This window comes from Clarias gariepinus, chromosome 7 (assembly GCF_024256425.1).
Source record: "Clarias gariepinus isolate MV-2021 ecotype Netherlands chromosome 7, CGAR_prim_01v2, whole genome shotgun sequence".
NCBI classification, from domain to species: domain Eukaryota; kingdom Metazoa; phylum Chordata; class Actinopteri; order Siluriformes; family Clariidae; genus Clarias; species Clarias gariepinus.
Window position 1 is genome coordinate 16788057 of NC_071106.1, and position 19558 is coordinate 16807614.

Genomic DNA, 19558 nt, shown 5'->3' on the forward strand with positions numbered 1-19558 from the left:
CTTTTAAGATTGTGCATGATTATTACTTAAGTAGATCACATGACCAAAACATCAGATATATAATCCTGCTAAAAGCCTCAGACGTGTCACTTCTCTGAGTAGTCCTGTTAAACGTAACCTTGTGTTTTAAATGCAGCCTTTTCCCCATAGGAGATCACATATCAGTGTTGGGTGATAAATACAGTATATTACCTGTGGTTATTTTTACTGATGGTTTTATAAGGTAAATACAGAGTCTCAGTCTGTAAATCCAATAGTGAAATCAAATAAAACCACAGGATGTCTTTAACATCACATCCCTGTCCCATATGAACCTGCACTACAGTTGTGTATAGGAGTCGTATTGAGCTGGCTGATTAGTGAGCGAGCTTGTGTGTGTTCTCAACAGGAGGCGGGCATCCTCAGTCCAGTGCAGGATGGAAACGTTAAGCCGCAGATAGACAGCAACAAGGCCAACAACTACAACATTGTGAAAGACGTGCGTGTCGCCGCCATGAAATCCATATTTTATCTTTCTATGAATATGAAAGTTGCCATGAATATGCAGGTTTTATTAATTTTGTCATGTTGGTCAGTAGATCCTGCAGCGTCTCAGTAAGTTGTGTTACCCCGCTAAGAAGAGTCGTGTGCAGCAGCAGAGGTTGCTGAAGAACATGGGAGCTCACACCGTAGTGCTGGACCTGCTACAGATCCCTTATGAGGCAGTGAGTGGACCTAAAACATGTCTGAACATTACAGATTATGTAAAATGTACTAGTGTAATGAATACCTTTAAAAGTCTGATTAGGTATCAGCGATCATTTAATGTTAGGTTTGTGCATATTTTATCTACGAAACTAAAAAAACTATGCACCAAAGATCTAAAACACCCTACAATTATACATTCATCAAGCCTCATCTATCAATAACTGATTACAAAAAAATTAACGCTTCCAAAGCTTTATATTTCCACTTTCATCTCTACTTTAGCTTATACAGGGTGATTCACTTAAAATAGGCCCTGAATATTTTGTATTAATCCTCGTTATGATTATGCAATCCATATGAACCATAAAAATATGCAACTTACGAGAACGAGTATGTGTAATCGATGCTGGAAGTGATCTTTGTTTTCTGCCAGCCACATTTCGACTTGGCGCTCCATGTCCTTGAACATACCGAAACCAGTGACAGTATCCGACTCTTTTCTCCAAGACGGGGACACGATACGCATGCAATATTGCCCTTTTTGCAGTTCTCTGAAATGTTGAATAAGACCTCCAAGTCTCCTTTCGTAGTCGACTGCTGCAGATGAACTTGCACACCATCAATTGTGTACTGCGACATTTTTGTGTCATGAAACATTGCGTTTTTAAAGCTCCATATACGGAGGAGCTATTGTTTTGTTTAGATTGCTTTATCCTTTCGAGAGTTATTACAGAATTTTCAGGGCCTCTTTCGAGTGAATCTCACTGTATTATTTGCCTCAATTTTTAAGTTTTCCAGTTTGAACATGTTTTATATTTCATTGTCTTATGGTCACTCCTATTCTGGTTATATTGACACATATTGATTGCAATTTATGCTGTTATATAACTTTTAAATGGACCATTTATTATCCAGATTTATTTCTCTAGGCTAGCATGAAAATAGCACAACTGATCTTATTAAGAGGATGTTATCACATTAAAAGCATTAAAAAAAGCTTAAACTATTTAAAAAAACTGCATAAGTATAAATTACATGTAATAACTTGCAGCCTTTTGCGATAACATAATTGCATGAGTTTATATTGTGATTTCGATTTTAATTTGATTACCTGCAGAACTAATTTCTTAGTCTATTATTAGAAATTATTATTAGTCTTTTTTATTAATTAATTAACTGTTTATTATTGTTTTTTACTTCACACTGTAGCGCTGCATTTTAAAGCCGTGCTTAATTATTATTATGTTTATTTAACAATTTTCCACTCTTTCTTTTAGGGAGATGATAAGATGAAAGAGATCATGACTCTGGCTCACACCTTCCTGCAGAACTTCTGTAGCGATAACCCTCAGAACCAGATTCTGCTTCACAAACACCTCAACCTTTTCCTCACCCCAGGGGTATGTTACTGTACCACTGACCCATGTGTGTGAGGGTTTTACTTATCCCAATATACTGAAATTCAGTGAGCCTCAGGCAGTCGTGGTCTAAATTGCTTTAAGATTTCTTTATTGGTTTTTAACTGTGGATTGCTCATGATACTTTTCCTGCCTCTTTCAAACAGCTTTTGGAGGCGAAGACCATGCGTTACATCTTCCAGAACAACTACCACTTGTGTAATGAGATCAGTGACCGTGTGGTGCATCACTTCGTACACTGCATAGAGACGCACGGCCGCCGCGTCCCGTACCTGCGCTTCCTGCAGACCATAGTGAAGGCTGATGGCAAATATGTAAAGAAATGTCAGGATAAAGTGATGACCGAGGTGAGGCAAGAAGGTGTCCTGTAAACAAGTAAACTTGGAATAGACCTGTACAATTAAACCATTAGAGCAGATTAAAATGAGGCCTCGCATTTGCCTTATGTGAAGTGCATATTTTTTTACCATTTGACTGTAATATGTTTAGTTTATTTTAAATCGATTTTATTCATATTGCAGGAATATTACATGAGAGGAAGTTCTGTTGTACTAAATATCAGCATGATTGTGATATCTTTGTCATTCGGACTGCACCTTCGTGCCTAAGGCCATATATCATGGCCATGCTGATATTCAGTGCAACAGCACTCCCTCTTATGTAATATTGCTTTTATACAACACTTTTTTTTATACTGCCATTTTCCATTGGCAAAGCAAAACTTCTGATTAAATAAAAAAATGAATTTAGTATATAATATGTATATATACAATATTTTCCTTTTTTAATTTAACCAGATGTTTTTCTTTGCCAACACATATCTGCTAACCTAGCAACTGGCAAAATTAGCATTGAGCTGGCAACCGAGAGTAGTTTAATTACCAAGGGTAAAAGTAGTTATGCCAAACTACTGTGTAGCCAAAAGATGAGGACAATAAGCCATGGAGGTGGTAGACAGTCCTCTAAATCTCGTACATTTATTTTTATACTTCTATTTATTCCGCTTTATCAATTAACTTACAGGGTTAAATCGCAAATAGCTCTAAATGGAAAGCTAATGTGCCTTGGAAGGTCCTTGTTCCACACACCAAGTAGATCAAGGATTAGAGAGGGATTTGGGATTCAGTCTTGTTAGAAGCTAGCTTGCTGTGTAGCTCTAATTAGTCATGAACAGAACAACACTAATTGTTCAGAGGCAATTCGGAATGACTTATGAGTTACTAACGAGACAAAGTGTTTAAGATGACATAACGTTCAGATCAGATGTGTTTTCTTGCTGAAAGTGTTTCTGTGACTGGTTTTAAATGTAGGTTTTGTTGGGCAGCAGCTCAGCACTCTTTCCTGTCCTTAACGACCTACTTTCACCCGCGCTGCGACTAACAGCTAGTGTATATGCACGACGAAGTGATGCAAGTCTGTAACAACTAACATCCGACAGAGCAGCTTTACAGATTACCTGCATGTAGATTTAGATTTATCTTGATTGATCAGTGAGAAATTACAGTGGCAGGAAACAACTTTTTAAGAGGATGTGATGAAAAAACATTGAAAGGAACCAGACACGAAAGTGAACCCAGGGTGACTGCAGTGTGAACATAAATCATCATTCTGCTATAACCATGAACTATAGAGTTAAGTGGCGCTAAATATTTTGGAAGGCTCTTCAGTATGTGCGTCAGGGCTGTTTATGCTTTAGTTTTATCCTTTAAATTTACGTCCAAGATATTCAAGGAAAGTTCTCCAGTGTGTAATAAGTGGAGACCTGAGTGTTTTTAGCAAACTGATTGCATCAGCATAAAACAATTCCAGTGTACCAGTGCTCTCTGTGCTCATGAACCCTCTAGATCTGCTGCTTTACAAAAGGCCCAATTAAAACAAATAAGTTTTTCAGGCGAGTCTGGGACTGTGTCTGCGTCCCGAGCATTAATTGAAAGACTGTTTCATAACCGTGTGGATTTGTAAGGAAAAGCTCTGCCCCCCTGCTGCAATCTTCATTATTTTAGGTACTCAGAATCATAAAAGATCAAAAGTTCACTTAGGCACCATGGCTCGCGTCCATTCAGGGCTTTATAAGGCATTGGTGATATTTTATAATGAATAGGAACTTTAAAAGCAGTGTGGATAAAATATGGATGATGTGACGTCAGACGCTCTGGTTCTAGTAAGGATTAATGTTGCTGTGTACTGGACTAACTTTAGCCTGCTTGTTCACCTGCTGAAGCATCCAGATAAATTATTACTGGGGGTTTTGTGACAACACATTTCTTATATTAACGGTAAGTCTGAGATGGACAAAACTAGCCTAGTAGTATTCATCTACATGAGCTTCAAACAAAAAACTGGAGTCAGTAATTGCACCAAGGTCTTTCCCCGCTGGGTCTTGAACCCATAACCTTCCATCTGTAACCCAGAGCCTAAACCATTGAATCATCTGTGTGTGAAGAATGATCCAAGAAGCTTGTGAATTTGTCACTTTTTTTGCTGTGAAATTTAAAGAACTTTATTAATCCCAGAGGGAAATAGCTTAGAGGGCTACCATATTATGTTCTGGTTTTTGAGATTAAGGTCTGGTTTAGGATGAGTGGACTGATTCGGTGTAACATCCTCATATACAGTCCAATCTTTGTGTGTGTGTAGCTGGTGAATGCAGGTGAGGAAGTCCTAGTGTTCTATAACGACCGAGCATCATTCCCCACGCTGCTGCACCTGATGACTACAGACACAGAACGCTATGACGAGAACGGTGCCCTGTCCTACCACAACAACCTGGTGGAGCTGCTGGCTGCCTGCACCGAGGGCAAGAACGTCTACACCGAGATCAAGTGCAACTCGCTGCTGCCACTCGACGATATCGTCAAGGTGGTGACGCATGATGACTGCATCCCTGAGGTAAGCTCTGGTACACACAGCCTTCTGTACGCGACCATGGATTCTATGCTGGCAGTAATGTGTACGATAATTTATAGGCGTAAAATCATCTAAGTGGTGTGCATTACTACAATTTAAATGTAAATACATATGGGTATTGCTGTAAAGTTTAAATTGCTTTTGAATTTCAATCACTTGAAGTTGAGTCATTTCAAATGAATCTATAAATAAAGACTATTCCTATTGATCGGCATCACATTGCAATGTATGAGCTGCATTACATAGGAGGCAGCTCATACATTAATACATAAATTAAGGTAATTTCTGTATTTATTTATGTATTAAGTTAAACACATTTCCTGTTATATTGAACTTTCAGTCTCACACAGTATGATGCAAACCTCTCTGCAAAAGGTTTCTTCCTAATGCCATCTCAGAGAGTTTTTTCTTCCCACGGTCACCGTCGCCCTCGCCTTGCTCATCAGGGACAATCTTATCATTTTGATTCATACACATTCACATTTCATACAAACTTAAATAATTCTTTTGATTGTGTGAAGCTGATTTGCGACGATGTCGATTGTTAAAAGCGCTATACAAATAAAATTCTATTAAATTCAGTTGAATTACTCAAGGGAAGTCATGGGATTCTCACCGAACAATTATTAGAAAGCTTAGTAGCAATTTAATTTTGTAATACATTAAATTTTTCCAGAACAACAACAAAATTTTATATCATCCAATATACTGTAACGGTCAACAGTGTAGTAACGCGACTACATGGTAATACCGAATAAAGGCATAAAGCAGTGCTTCTTTTTTGTTATGGTAGACTACAGCTGAATGTGTGTAATGAGTAAGTTTTGCTGTAATTTCGCTCTGATTAGCTACCATGCTGAGCCTATTCACCTCAGTGACGAGCAGTGCAGGGTAGTAGTATTTTTATGATTCATATGATTCATGATCATTATGATTTTATGAATTGTAGTAGTGTGGACAACTGTCTTGTCTGGTCAGTGTGAAATATTTTAGATGTTTTTTGGAATTATTTCACCGCTAAACGTGCAGTACATCAGATGTGCCAGATGTGTGGTGACTTTCAACATACCCATAAGTACAGAAAAAAAGCATTACAGAGTCTTTCTTACACAGTGGAACCTCGGATTGCGACAAGGAAAGATTTTGAATAAATTTTGATTTGGAAAACGAACAAGTCTTGGTTTACAAGTACCGAGTATCATGTATCACGCATGCGCTTCTTGTTTTAAATATAACACAAGTGTGTGTGTTTTTGTGTGTGTGTGTGTGTGTGTGTGTGTGTGTGTGTGTGTGTGTGTGTGTGTGTAAAGCAAAAGCAAGTCTCATTAGAGAAGTTAAAGATAAATTTTCTCTCTCTTTATCAGCTTGCCGTTATGTGTGTGCGCGCATCATTGGACCCCTTTCGCCTTCACGCACACACACGCGCACTCACACACACACACACACACACAACCTTCTCCTTTCACCTTCACACACACCCACCCACCCTTCTTCTTTCGCCTACACACACACTCTCTCTCTAATGGAAACAATGCTATTTTGTGATATTTTTCAAAGGTTGTGCAGGTTTTTTTTTTTTTACTTTAGTATTTGGTGTTAACTATTTTTATTAATTAATTTTTTTGGGCTGGGGAACGAATAATTTAAGTTTCCATTATTTCCTTTAGGAAAATTCACTTTGATTTACAAGTGTTTTAAAATACGAGCCCACTTCCGAAACAAATTATGTTCGTAATCCAGGGTTCCACTGTATTTGGTAAGATTTTTACTCCATTGTAATTTGTAATCGTCTTCGCCCGCTTGTCGCCCTCTGCAGGTGAAAATCGCTTATGTGAATTTCCTGAACCACTGCTATGTGGACACTGAGGTCGAGATGAAGGAAATATACACCAGCAACCACATCTGGAACTTATTTGAGAACTTCTTGGTAGATCTGGCCAAAGTAAGGACACCAGCATGGCTTAAAAGAAACCTCGGCTCTCTTTTTGTAGTAAAACATGTGATCATCTGGTGTGTGTGTGTGTATGTGTGTGTGCGCATATAAACGTCCCTCCACACAGGTGGCTGCCGGCACCATAGACAGAAATAGAGCTGATGCCATGCTGGAGAAGTATGTCACTGAAGTCATCATAGCCATCGTCAAAGGCTTCTTTGGTTCCCAGTTTTCTGTCAGTACCTCCAATCTGCAGGTATAAAGCACACACGCTCATAAACACATGCACTAACTTTTTTTTCTTCTTTTGAGACTCCTCATCACATCCTGTCTTGTTCCTGTCATCCTGTCAACCATGTGTGTCCCTGCAAACCCTACACCACACTGAGCAGTCACATGGTTCAGCTTTTTCTTTATAATTCTTTTTTCAGTCGCATCAAAGCACATTCATCCGCCTGCTGCAGGCCATCCTCAAACTCTGTCCTTGTACCTGGATCACTTCTCTGCTAAGGACAAACATTGAAGCCTGTATCAAGACCCTCGCTGATGTGGGTGAGTTATCACAAGGTGGAAAAGCGCAGTCTTACAGATGTTCAGCATCTGAACATATTCGTTTAATCAAGTGGTTGCTATTGTGTAGGGGTCCTTTTGCAAACCTTCACTTCAATCATGCTTTAATATTTTTGTTGCATCATGTCCGTCTATCCTGCAACTACTATCCAGACAGTATTATGCAATCAGTTTAAGTAGAGAACCAGCCTGACCAACAAACATGATCAAGTCAATATCCGTGAATTTAATGATTAATACAGTATCAGTAATCATTTGTTCAGGGATTTTTTTATCTTTTGCCAAGTCATGAACATTCTGTAATGCTGTCTCAGGAGACGAGGTCACCCTGTAATAGTTACATTACCAGACTGGAGTGTAAGTAATTCTTTTCGAAATGAAGCGTTTTATGAGGGAGGTGGGTACCGTGGGTGTTATACAGCTCCAGGATTTGTTCCTAAGCTCTGATTACTGTCCATGTTATTTCATCCTTCTCTCCTACATGTTTTTTTTTTTCCTCTACCTCTTAAAAACATGCTGGTATTTGAACTGGATGCTCTAATTTGTCCTGCATGATGGACTGGCATCCCAACCAAGGTGTATTCCGGCTTTAAGAGTAATGCTCTCGGTATAGGCTCCGCATCCACCAAGTCACTGAGCAGGATAAGTGGGGATGAATGAATGAACGAATGAATGAAAAAACCTTACATTTTTTTAAAAACTTTTCCTTACAGCTAAAAGTCGGAACATACCTCTACCAGTAGATCTGGATGGTCAGGTGAACTTCCTGTCTCAGAAGACTCACACCAACATGGTACAGCGTGCTGCCAAAGAATGGAGGTTTACAACTCGACTTCGACCCCGCAAAGAAATGCTGGGGACGCCAGACTACAAGAACATCATTGAAAAACTGCAGGTAAACTACATGACTCATGATGTCTTATTGTGTGTACAAGCGCTGGCTTATTAAACGTTTCTGGTCGTCTTGTTCAGAAGAGATCAACCTTATTTTGTGATCCCACAAACTGATTGTATACTTGTGCAAGTGATAGCACCAACCGTTCTGTGTGTGTGTGTGTGTGTGTGTGTGTGTGTGTGTGTGTGTGTGTGTGTGTGTGTGTGCGCATGTGTCTTAGGTGGTAGTGCAGCATCTAAAAGAGCGGTTCGCTCCACTGATGCAGGCCGAGTTCTCTGTACTGGTTGACATTCTGCATAGTCCGGAGCTGTTGTTCCCCGAGCCAGCACGACTGCGCTGTGAGACCGGAGCCTTCATGACCAAGTGAGACACACACTTTTTCACCCAGAATTATCATTTAATTATATTGCATATCCACATACAGTATGTGATAATAGACAGTGTTGCGTAAGTTACTTAACAAAGTAATCTATTAAAAATGACTAATTACTTTACTTTTAAGTTACTTTGAAGACATCTGTCGCGGCGTACACCTCAATCTGATTTTGGCTACCTCTGTAGGCTCCCTATGTAGGCGTCCCCCTTTTCTGTGGGTGTGCGAAGGGGCGAGACCGCCAGTTGGACATGTTAATTGGTCTCGGGTTTTCTCCGCGTTAAAAATCCTCCCCTTTTTTCCCTTTCTCTCCCTCCTTTAACATTTCCCCTTACTCATTTTTTCTAAATAAATGAACCCCCTTTTCCAGTAAGACCTCGCCTTGTGCCTGTGTGTCTCTGGTGTCACTCGTGCAAAATGAGCGGACCTGTTACATCAAATAAAAAAAAACTTACATTCCTCATAACATTTAGTTTTGTCACTTAAAAAAACTAAGTGCACCTTTTAAACCATATAAACTCCCTTCAAATACAAGTGTTTGGCTTTTTGTCTTAATTGAATTTTAAGTTAAATGATAAAGTTTTACTGAGCAGCACGTATGTCTGTTATGTCATTTTTCATAATTATTACTACTAAACAAGCTTGGCAAATTTTTCACTCATACTACATGGGATGAAAATGCGAATATAGTACAGAGTGCACTACGCGTAGGTTTATGAAGAAGCGGTGACATTTTACCTCCTCATATGCCGCCAAAGTCTCAAAACCGAACTAGACATAGAGCACACGGGTTCATTGGCGGAAGACGCTTCTAAAGCGGGCGCGCAGTGTTTCAATTGAACGTGACTTTCGATTCATTTGTGCATGTGGTGTTTTGTGACCGGTGTAAGCGAGTAAGGATGTGAGTGGGTTTGAGACTAATTTTGAGGAAAAAAGCTGATGATTTTCACTTGAATCACCCGGGATCCACAGATAGTACTAATTCAGTGCAAATAGGACTTATATCTACATCATTAAACTTCATTTACTATGAAGAAATGAGGGGTGGCTCAACACTTTTGCACAGTATTATATCTTCATGTCTAATTTGATTTTGTCATAATTATACATGAAATGATGCATAACGGCATAACTTATTCTGAAATATCAGATATGGATAAAAAAAAAAAAAAAATGGACGGGTCATAGGCAAGGTGAGACTTGAGAGAGGTGTGGAGGTGTGACCCGGGGCATGCCGAAGTGCTATTCGTTACTTGAGTGGGCGCTGATGTGGGTAGGTTTATAAACCATGAATGATTTCCGATCCTTGCGCTAGGTGTTCGAACAGCACTTACCTGGGCATGTGTCAGCCTGATTGGTCTGTACAATTACATAAGCACTTAAGTCTGCATGAGTCACACTGAAAGCCACAGCATGCCGTCCTCCTGCTGCACCACTATGACTAACCTGTTACTTTCTCATGTAGGGTCAATAAAGTATACATGTGATAAGATATTTTCAGATATCCCGGGTCTTGCATCCCAGATGCCATGTCATTTCCCACATAAAACAGACAAAAAAAAACTTTTTAAATGGTGAAACTTTCTTATGCTTGTAGGCTGATTAAGCACACGAAGAAGCTGATGGATAAGGAGGAGAAGTTGTGTATTAAGATTCTGCAGACGCTTCGTGAAATGCTGGACAAGAGGGAGACTTTTGAGGACCAGGTCAGTGGAAGACTATCGGTTCATTTAGAATTAAACAAATGAACAGCAATGCATGATAAAGTGATGTTTGTAATGTATACAATCACCCACTACTTTGTTAAGAACACCTGAGAAATACCCACATTCGTGGAATTATCATTAACGTTACTAATAACGTTGTAGCAGGACAAATGCAGAAAATCAGGCAGATACTGCTCAGAAACTTCAGCAAACTTAATATTTACTCTAAATAGAATGCGGAGAAATGTCATCATCGCCTTTTTTTGACTTAGTGACATTGACTGGATTTGGTGGTGATGGTGCTTGAGGGGTTGGTTTGACTATTTTAGAAACTGCTGATCTTCTGGGGTTTTTGGATGGCATGAGAAAACAGTAAGGATCCAGTGAGCAGCAGTCCCGTGGGTGGAGATGTTTTGTTGGTGAGAGTGGTCAGAGGGGAATGGCCAGACTGATTTGAGCTGACAGGAAAGGCTGTGGCTACTCAAATACAACGTAAATAATCTTTACCACCATCATCGGCAAAAAAATATTTCGGAATTCAAAACACATCAACCCTTGATGGTCTGAAATGGCAAAAGATGTACAGTGTCCTGTTTCCGTTCTTATGTTTGTTGTAAAATTAAGCTGAAGCTATGCATGATTTTTTGTTTTTTGCACATTACCGCTGACTTGTAAATGACTAGCTGGATAGTTGCATGAACGAACAGGTGTACAGATGGTAATATTAAAGCGCTGTATATCTTGTGGTGAGCTCCAAAGATATTCAGCACAACACTACAACTTCAAGTGTGATATTGCTTTTATACAACATTTTTTTTTGACGCTTCATTTATCAGGGGTTAACCGTTTGAGCCACCTCACCCCCTGATTAGGAGTTACCGGCCATATGAAGTGGTGCATATGCCTAAACGTGTTATACTCTATATCAGCACTCATGATATGCATCTTGTCCTATAAGATTACTCCTGTTGTGTAAATTCACAACAAGATTCTTTTCTTTGAGGCGACTTAGTTCATGCTAGTACAATCTTTCACAATTAAATATATTTTTTTCTTCTTTTTGTTAATTATAAGGCGTCTGGCGTACTGTACCAGTGAATTAGCGGTCACTATGGCAACGATAGCTTATTAGAACGAGATTGTTAATATAAACCTTACATCCGGAGCTCTTTGCAGATCCATGTTGTTACAGAATATTTTTCAGCACCTACTGATGTAGTGTATGGCTTCTTAAATTACCCACAAGTCTCAGTGTTCCTGAAAGTATAATATATGATAACATTATGCCGGGTTATTATAGGCTCTTGGTGAAGTGACATTTTTACGTGATGCTTTGTTTATACACATTGTTTATAAACATTTCACATGCCTTAAATGAAACTGTACATTTTGTAACGGCAACAAAAACAAAACAATGTGTGTTCCTTTTGAAGACATTTAGACTACTGCCTCTGTACCTTTTTGGATCCGTGCGGTGTGAAATGACTGAAAGTTGATTAAAAAGTGTGGTTTGCATTATTTTTCCCCATGGATCAGTAATGAGTCTAGCCATCTGGTGCACAGCATCCTGTAAAAAAAATATTATCTTACCTGATCACTTTACCTTTCTCTACAGCCTGAAGCTGGCAAAGGCAATAGGTTTAGTGCAGTAGATGTGAGCTATATTGCGTTGGGGAAGCAGCGAAGGCTGTGTCTGATGAGTCAGACTCGAGTGCTCCTAAGGGAGTCTGGAAGATTTTTTTTTTTTTTTATCGGAGTTCAATCACCAGGAGAGGGCCCTAGAGAAACACCCAAACTTCAGTGTCACTTTTAAACCTGTTGACCTGTTCAGCTCTGCAGGCTGGGAGAGGAGAGTGTGAAAGTGTGTGTTTGTGTGTGTGTGTGTGTGTGTGTGCGTGTGTGTGTTCGTGCTTGGGAGATAAATGAGCTAAGCTCAGCGCTCAGCCCTCCATGGTGCTGCTGGCTCCGGCTGGCTGAGTGCAGCGAGTTGGGAGCTCCAGACAGCTAATCAGTATTCAGTGGACAGAGCACTGAGCGTTCTTACATAAGGCAGAGGCACGCGAGGACGAGTTCGCCATGAAAACAGAGAGACACAGAGAGAGAGAGAGAGAGAAAGAGGGGGGGGGGGTGCACCAAACTGCCTCTACAACGAATCAATACTGCAGAGCGCTGACTTCAGCCACAAAGACTCTCGGAGAGGAACGGGCGAGAGCGGTGAAGGGGAGACTGTGTTGTGATCCGGGCTTCTTGAAGCTTTGACACAGCACAAATGAAGCCTCGGCGTCGCTGTTCTGTCACATCCGCCCTCTTCGAGGTCATCGTTAGAGAACAGCCAATTAGAGACGAGTCAATTAGAGCAGGATTAATCAGAGCAACTCGGCCTGAAATACGAGTCGCAGGGTGAAACACCATCCTAAACCTTTACACTCTGAGACGAAGAATATTCGCATTCATTTACCTGTGTGTGTGTTTGCATGAGATAAATGTGCTTTTCCTATCTTTGTGTGTTTATATATCAGCACTTTTGTGAAGTGTCCTTACTTCCGTCAGTGTGCTGCTGCAGTCTCATGCAGACCTGTGCGGCTCTGACTCCAGGCTCCCCGTGGACCTTGAATGTGTGTGTGTGTGTGAGAGAGAGAGAGAGAGAGAGAGATGGCTGGATGGAGGGAGGAAGGAAGGAAGGGAGAGCAAAAGCATGTGAGGAGCCACGTGAGGGAGAAAGAGAGGGGGAGGGAGGGAGGAAGCATTGCACTGCAGCTAGAAAAGAGTGTGGATGGGAGCGGCGTCTGCTGAGTTCATGAGGAGACAGAGCAGGGGGTGTGTTTATGTAACCAGCCCGCAGTGTCTGAGCCGGCCTCACGTGGCCCATCACGTTCTCTTTCTCTTTCCCTCTCTCTCTCTCTCTCTCTCTCTCTTTTGTGTACCTGTCTCTGGTGTGCTCTCTTACCCTTTACTCTCTCACGTTTCTCTCTCACCCCCCCCCCCCCATGTTTGTCTCTTGCTGAGTTTATAGCGCCCTCATTATCACCCTCTTGCACCTAATACACCTCTTTAATTAAAGAAAATGCAAAATTCCCTTCTCTTTCTCTTGCTCTGTCACTTTCTCCGTCTCTCTCTTTTACACACACAAACACACACACACTATAATAAATCTCGTTTATTAAAAATCAAGCAAAATCTCTGCGTTCTCCTTCTGTCTGTCTGTTAGTCTGTCTGTTTCTCTCTCTCTTTCTCTCTCTCTCTCTCTCTCTCTCTCTCTTAAATGACTTGGTTGCCAAGCAGCAGGTCATGACTCATAAGTAGATATAATTGGTCAAAAAGACTGCATTTTTTTTTCCTAGTGACTCCACATGTGCAGTGTGCGTGCGTGCGTGCAGGTGTGTGTGTGTAGGTGTCTATATACCATCCTGTGCGTGTATGCGCCCGTGTGCTTCAGATGTCGCTGCTGCCATTTTCTCGGAAGTTCGATACAAATCTAACAGCATGCTAGAGGGGGGGGTGCAGTAGTAGAAATGAGGCATAGGTTGACTTTTGTCCAGTGAGATTGTGAGGAATTTCACAAACGTTCATCATAGTAACATTAGGGATCGATTCAATTTGATCAATCAATTGAATTTGATGTATATATTTATATGTTGATAAAGAGAGATGTAGCGATCAGCCAGAACATTATGATGATAATCATCATGTTTAGCAGCTCCCCCTTTTTTCTCTCTATTATAGCCCTGTCCCATCGAAGCACAGTTTCCACTAGACCTCTAAAGATCTGGTGTGGTATCTACCTTCAGCTTCTATAAGTTGTGAGAACGGGCCTCGATAGATCGGACCTGTTTTTCTAAAACATCCCTCGGATGCTCGATTTGTTCCGAGTCAAAACCTTGAACTCATTGTTATATTTTTTGAACAATTCCTGAGGAATTGTTCCCCTTCAGGTGATGGGGGTGGGGTAACACTAGCAGCAACAGTGTTTAGGTGGGTGTTGCGTGTCGAAGTAACGTCCACAAGAACAGCAGGACCCAAAGATATTACCCAAAGCATAATGCTACCTCAGCTGACTAGCCTTCCTCCCACAGTGCGTCCTGGTGCTCTCTCCTCCCCGGGATAAGCTACGCACATGCACCTAGCCATCACGTAAAAGAAAAAATGATCCGTCAGAGCAGATTGCTGCTTTCCATTGCTCCTTGGTTCAGTTCTCATTCTCACGTGCCCATTGTACGAATGTGCATCAGTGAGTTTTGGCCACCCATGAACCGGTCCCTGGCTCACCCGACCACTGCAGGTCAGAAATATCGCACATAAGCTGCAGCTTTGGAGTTGCTCACAGGTCCTTACGCTTACTAAACAATATACATTTTAAATACTTAATCTGGTTATAATGGTGAAGTATTGAAACAGATGTAAATTCAATGTTTTAATGACATTCTAATATTTAAAAAATAAGGATAAATAGAAGAATTGTGTCTTTATGCAATACTTTTATATAATATATATTTCTATATATAGAATTGCTCTCATTCATGCTTGCTGAAGGTCATGTACAAAAACTGGCCACAGAACTTCACAATTTATTCAAGAATTTCCTGCTTTTAGCCATTCTTTCCTGCCACATATTCATTCCATCCATTAACTAATCCAGCTGATTATATTATGTTATGATATATGTGTGTATTATAAGTGAGAAGTGGTCATTGGTCTGTGTGTACTATAGGATAGCTTTACCTGCTGTGTGTGAGGGTGGGCAGGTGTGTCTGATTGAAAGGATACAGAATCTGAAAATGCTTTATGAACAGAATAAGTGGCTTTTTTTATTATTTCTTTTTATGAAACCTGAAAAATGGAAAAACAAAGCCGTTTATTCTGTTCATTAGGCATTTTCAGGTTCCGTATCCTTCCAATCAGACACACCTGCCCACCCACACACAGTTCAAGCCCACACACAGTTAGCCAAATCCCATTATTGGTGGGGCTTATTATTATTATTATTATTATTATTATTATTAATACACTTGGTCAGAGCCCCTTTTTTTACTCCTTGTGCCTGACCCATGTTGTTGGAATTTGCTATGTAATGCTATGTACGCCATGGCATGGATGTCATGGATGAACAGAAGGCAATGAATTGCGGCAAAAGTAGACACATTCTTATTCTAGAATTTGAATTAAGGCAAAAGAGCAGTCCTTATTAAAACTGCGGTTACAAATACATTAAAAAATAACAGTTGCTTATCTGAATGATGGTAACCCAGGCAGCTCTAGTGAGAGGTGGAGAGTTTCAGCATGTACCTGTGAAAACCTGTCACACATCCAGTTTCCATCAGTTTCCCGAAGCATTCACAAGGTGTTCTCACTGCGGTTGTGTTTTTTTTATTTATTTTATTTTTTTTATTTTTTTATTTTTTATTTTTTTCCCCCAAGCTTACATGTGCTTCCTATCATTGGTACTTATTAAATACAACAATGTGTGTGTTCAGGTGATGTAGTAGATGTGTGTGTGTCCCACAGGTCTGTGGAGCTTGTCATGCCCTATGGGTGAACTGTGTCACGTTACCATGTGGTTCGTGTCATGTGTGTGTGTAAATAGATGTCTCCTTTTTTGACAAAGGAAAGAAAAGCTTGTTATATAACACCCTGTCCTCTCTCTCTCTTTCTCTCCCTCTTTCTCTCTCTTAATTTTTCTCTGAATAGCAAGATTCACACCACTGCGCTCAGGCAAAGCAGCTTTACAGATTACCAATGTCACACTGCTAAACCCTCAGACACATGCAAACACACAGGCGTACATGCCCGCACACGCATTGTACTACAAGGAAAAAAAAAAAATATATATATATATATATATGCTATAGTACTTCTATATGTTTACACTTGTGTAATCAAGTGAAAAAAATAATGCAAGTACTACTCAGTGGGTTCAGGTAATGTCCATATTACATTGGTGTACAGTAGACTGTGACCTCAGTGGCTTTTGTTTGATCATGAATTGGTTGTAGGTGCCAAATGGATTCTACAATGATGCTGAGCTGAAAAGCACATCAGCATATACAAATCCATTTATAAAAAACCTGCAAAAACTTTGCAGCATTAGCCTATACCATCATGACATCATTGTAATCTTTATATGCATAATAAAGTTCATGATGTATAGGAAATAAAAGGGGCAAATTCAAATCAAATTAAAATTTTTATTTGTCACGTACACAGTCCTACACAATACGATATGCAGTGAAATGCTTATACGACCCCTCGTGACTTCTCTATAATCTAAATTATTAATAGAAATAAATTAGGGAATGGAATAAAGAATAAAATATATAATGTATAAAATCTGCAGAGAAAAATGAAAAAAAAACTTATTTTTTTGTTAAAACCTAGCTGAACAAAGTATACACAATAATGGCTGTACAAATATGGAAAATGTGCAAAAGTGTGCAAAATGAAATGAAGTAGAAATGTCCAGAAATGTCCCGGGTGAGTGCAAATGTGCATGAATGTACAAATGTATAATGCCCATAAATGGACTATGAATGTCGTCTGTGAGAAATGTCCATAAAGTGCAGTCAGGGTTTAACTCGGAGACAAAAGGGAAAACAAAACCAACAGAGCAAATGACTGACTCACAGAGAATGAAATGGCTGTACATCTGCTGCATGAGTATTTAAAATGCCTCACAATGTGTCTGATGTTAATTGGTTTTTGATATAATAACTGACTCCAAATGTCTTGCTCATAGAAGTAGTTCACTGAAGACACTGAAGAAGACGGAGGCCGGATCGATTAGGCATATTATCATTGCTTCAGTAAAGAAGCCACGGTATATGAATATACGTTATAATCACTATTTTCATTTGTCTCAAAAACATAATCTAATTAGAGAATTGGATGCATTTACACTGATCAGACACGACACTAACACCACCACCAGGTGACTTAAAGGGTATTGATTATCAATTATATACCAGTAAGCTGGTGACAGGACCATGAGCACCCATGGCTCATTTATTCATTTAAGGGGGCCAAGGCCAGCTCTACAGAAAACTCAATACAGCACAAATAGCTGAGGAAAGGCAATGCTGGATCCAAAGGTATCAGTACACTTAGTGCATTATAGGCTGTCACGCAGACAAAGAGTTCAAGGTTCTTGTTCCGCTTCCAAATTTATCGGATCTTAATCTGATCAAGCATCCATGGAATGCACTGGACAAACAAGTCCGATCCACAAATGCCTCACTGATCAACCCGCGGCACCCAAAAGCATCCGCTGCTAATGTCCTGGTGCCAGACACATCACAACCCCCCTCCCCTCCCCCATCCCCCCAGAGGTCTTTTGGATTCTTGTCCCGAGGGGCCAGATCTGTCCCAGCAGACACAATAAAGTGTGAACCTACACAATATTGAGCTTATTGTTTTGTGTTGTAATGTTCCAGATGATCAGGTGTTTAACAGTATGTTAAACATAATAACCATTTAGTTTTTGGCCATTCAAGAGCTCACGAAAAATGCAGGTGTTTGCTGTAATTGAGTTTGACACTCCTTGCATGCTAATGTCTGAGCTATCAAATAATGCTTACAAACCAGGGATGATGAAGGCTTGTGAAGCCAGCCGCTGCATCTTTTTAAGCAGCTGCTCGTGTCACCTCACAGGGCATCTGAACACACTAGATAGACTAGCATCACTTTGATTGACAGGAAACAAGAGTAATGCCATCCCTCCTACCCAGACAGAATGGCAGATTTTGTTCCTAGCTATGTATGTTAATTATGATCATTTAAAACATCTTGCCACTCATCACAATCAGTGCGTTATGATGTGCTATATGATGCGTCTGTTGTTTCCTTGCAAGTGGAAATCTGTGTGGTTATACGAGACACGATCATACACTGTAAAAGTAATCTGACACCCACAATAAATTATGGTGCGTTGTGTTGTGGCTGATGGTCCAGCATCTCTTGGACTGATGTATTCTGCTGCCAAGATATTTCACCCCAATCCTGGTTGTCTCTGCCAGACTTTTTAAGAACAAAATCAGTTCCTTGGCCTTCTCACTCTACAAATTTAAACTATTTTAAAATCCTGTGGTCTGAATTGAAGAAAATCCAGAAAACAGGGAAACCTACGAATATGAAAGAACTTGAAATGTTTCCAACCTTCCAGGAGGTGTTCGGATAGGATTTGAGAAGAAACGCTTTACTTTTAGTGCCACTCTTAGTGGTAATAATAGGATGTTTGTAATTCACCCTATGGCTTTGTTTCATTTTGGTAACATTTTGGTCATTTAAGTTTTTATCTCATTATGGGGAAAAAAAGTGAAAAATAGACTCCCCAGTGTCATAAATGTTATTTTTGTAGTTAGTGACTAATACTATCTGCCTTCACTTCAGCAGGTGACTTTACTCTTTATGCTGAAGATGAGAAATATTTCACTTAGCTTGCGATAAATGCAGCAATTAAGGTGGTGCAGAGATCCAAGCCCTTTTCTCTGTGTGTGTGTGTGTGTGTGTGTGTGTGTGTGTGTGTGTGTGTGTGTGTGTGTGTGTGTGTGTGTGTGTGTGTGTGTGTGTGTGTGAGAGAGAGAGAGAGAGGTTCAGCTTACTGTAATTTCAGGTATCTGGCTGAAGGTATGATACCTCTGGATTATTATTTTTTGTTTGTTCTGAATCAGAATTTACAAATGGTCGTAATCCAACCCAGTTATCTTTATGCTAAGTTATCATCATATATTTTACGCTTATCATTAGTTTAGAGAAAGTAACACCAGCAACACATCTGCATCAGCGATTAAAGATATCAAAGTGAACAATTGTGCATTGGCTGAGTATTTAGTGATAGCTTAAACTGAGAACAGCAAAAAAATTGAAATGATGGGTGCATCCCTGTGATGTACACTCGCGTTTATAAAATAAAGGCTGTAGAGCAGGATGTACTGACATGCTGGACGACTTTGGCTGCAGTATTAATGCACCATTATTAGTCAAGCACTTACTCGCCACACAGCTCTCTTGTGTATTCATGAGGACAAATGGGAGCAGGGCACATTTGCTGACCTCTGAAAGTGCAAAGTGTTTAGTCTT

The 19558-nt window shown here is 40.0% G+C and overlaps 1 protein-coding gene across 2 annotated transcripts in view; it reads left to right on the plus strand.

Annotated features, from left to right (window-relative positions):
• itpr2 (inositol 1,4,5-trisphosphate receptor, type 2) overlaps positions 1 to 19558 on the plus strand; it is a 109250-nt gene that overhangs the window by 42280 nt on the left and 47412 nt on the right. For both annotated transcript variants that reach the window (XM_053501078.1, XM_053501079.1), the window contains exons 28-38: positions 389 to 478; positions 579 to 704; positions 1965 to 2087; positions 2252 to 2452; positions 4743 to 4994; positions 6829 to 6954; positions 7073 to 7201; positions 7377 to 7497; positions 8229 to 8410; positions 8631 to 8773; positions 10381 to 10489. In XM_053501078.1, the coding sequence (XP_053357053.1) occupies positions 389 to 478; positions 579 to 704; positions 1965 to 2087; positions 2252 to 2452; positions 4743 to 4994; positions 6829 to 6954; positions 7073 to 7201; positions 7377 to 7497; positions 8229 to 8410; positions 8631 to 8773; positions 10381 to 10489 (1602 nt within the window). The remainder of the gene's footprint in view (positions 1 to 388; positions 479 to 578; positions 705 to 1964; positions 2088 to 2251; positions 2453 to 4742; positions 4995 to 6828; positions 6955 to 7072; positions 7202 to 7376; positions 7498 to 8228; positions 8411 to 8630; positions 8774 to 10380; positions 10490 to 19558) is intronic.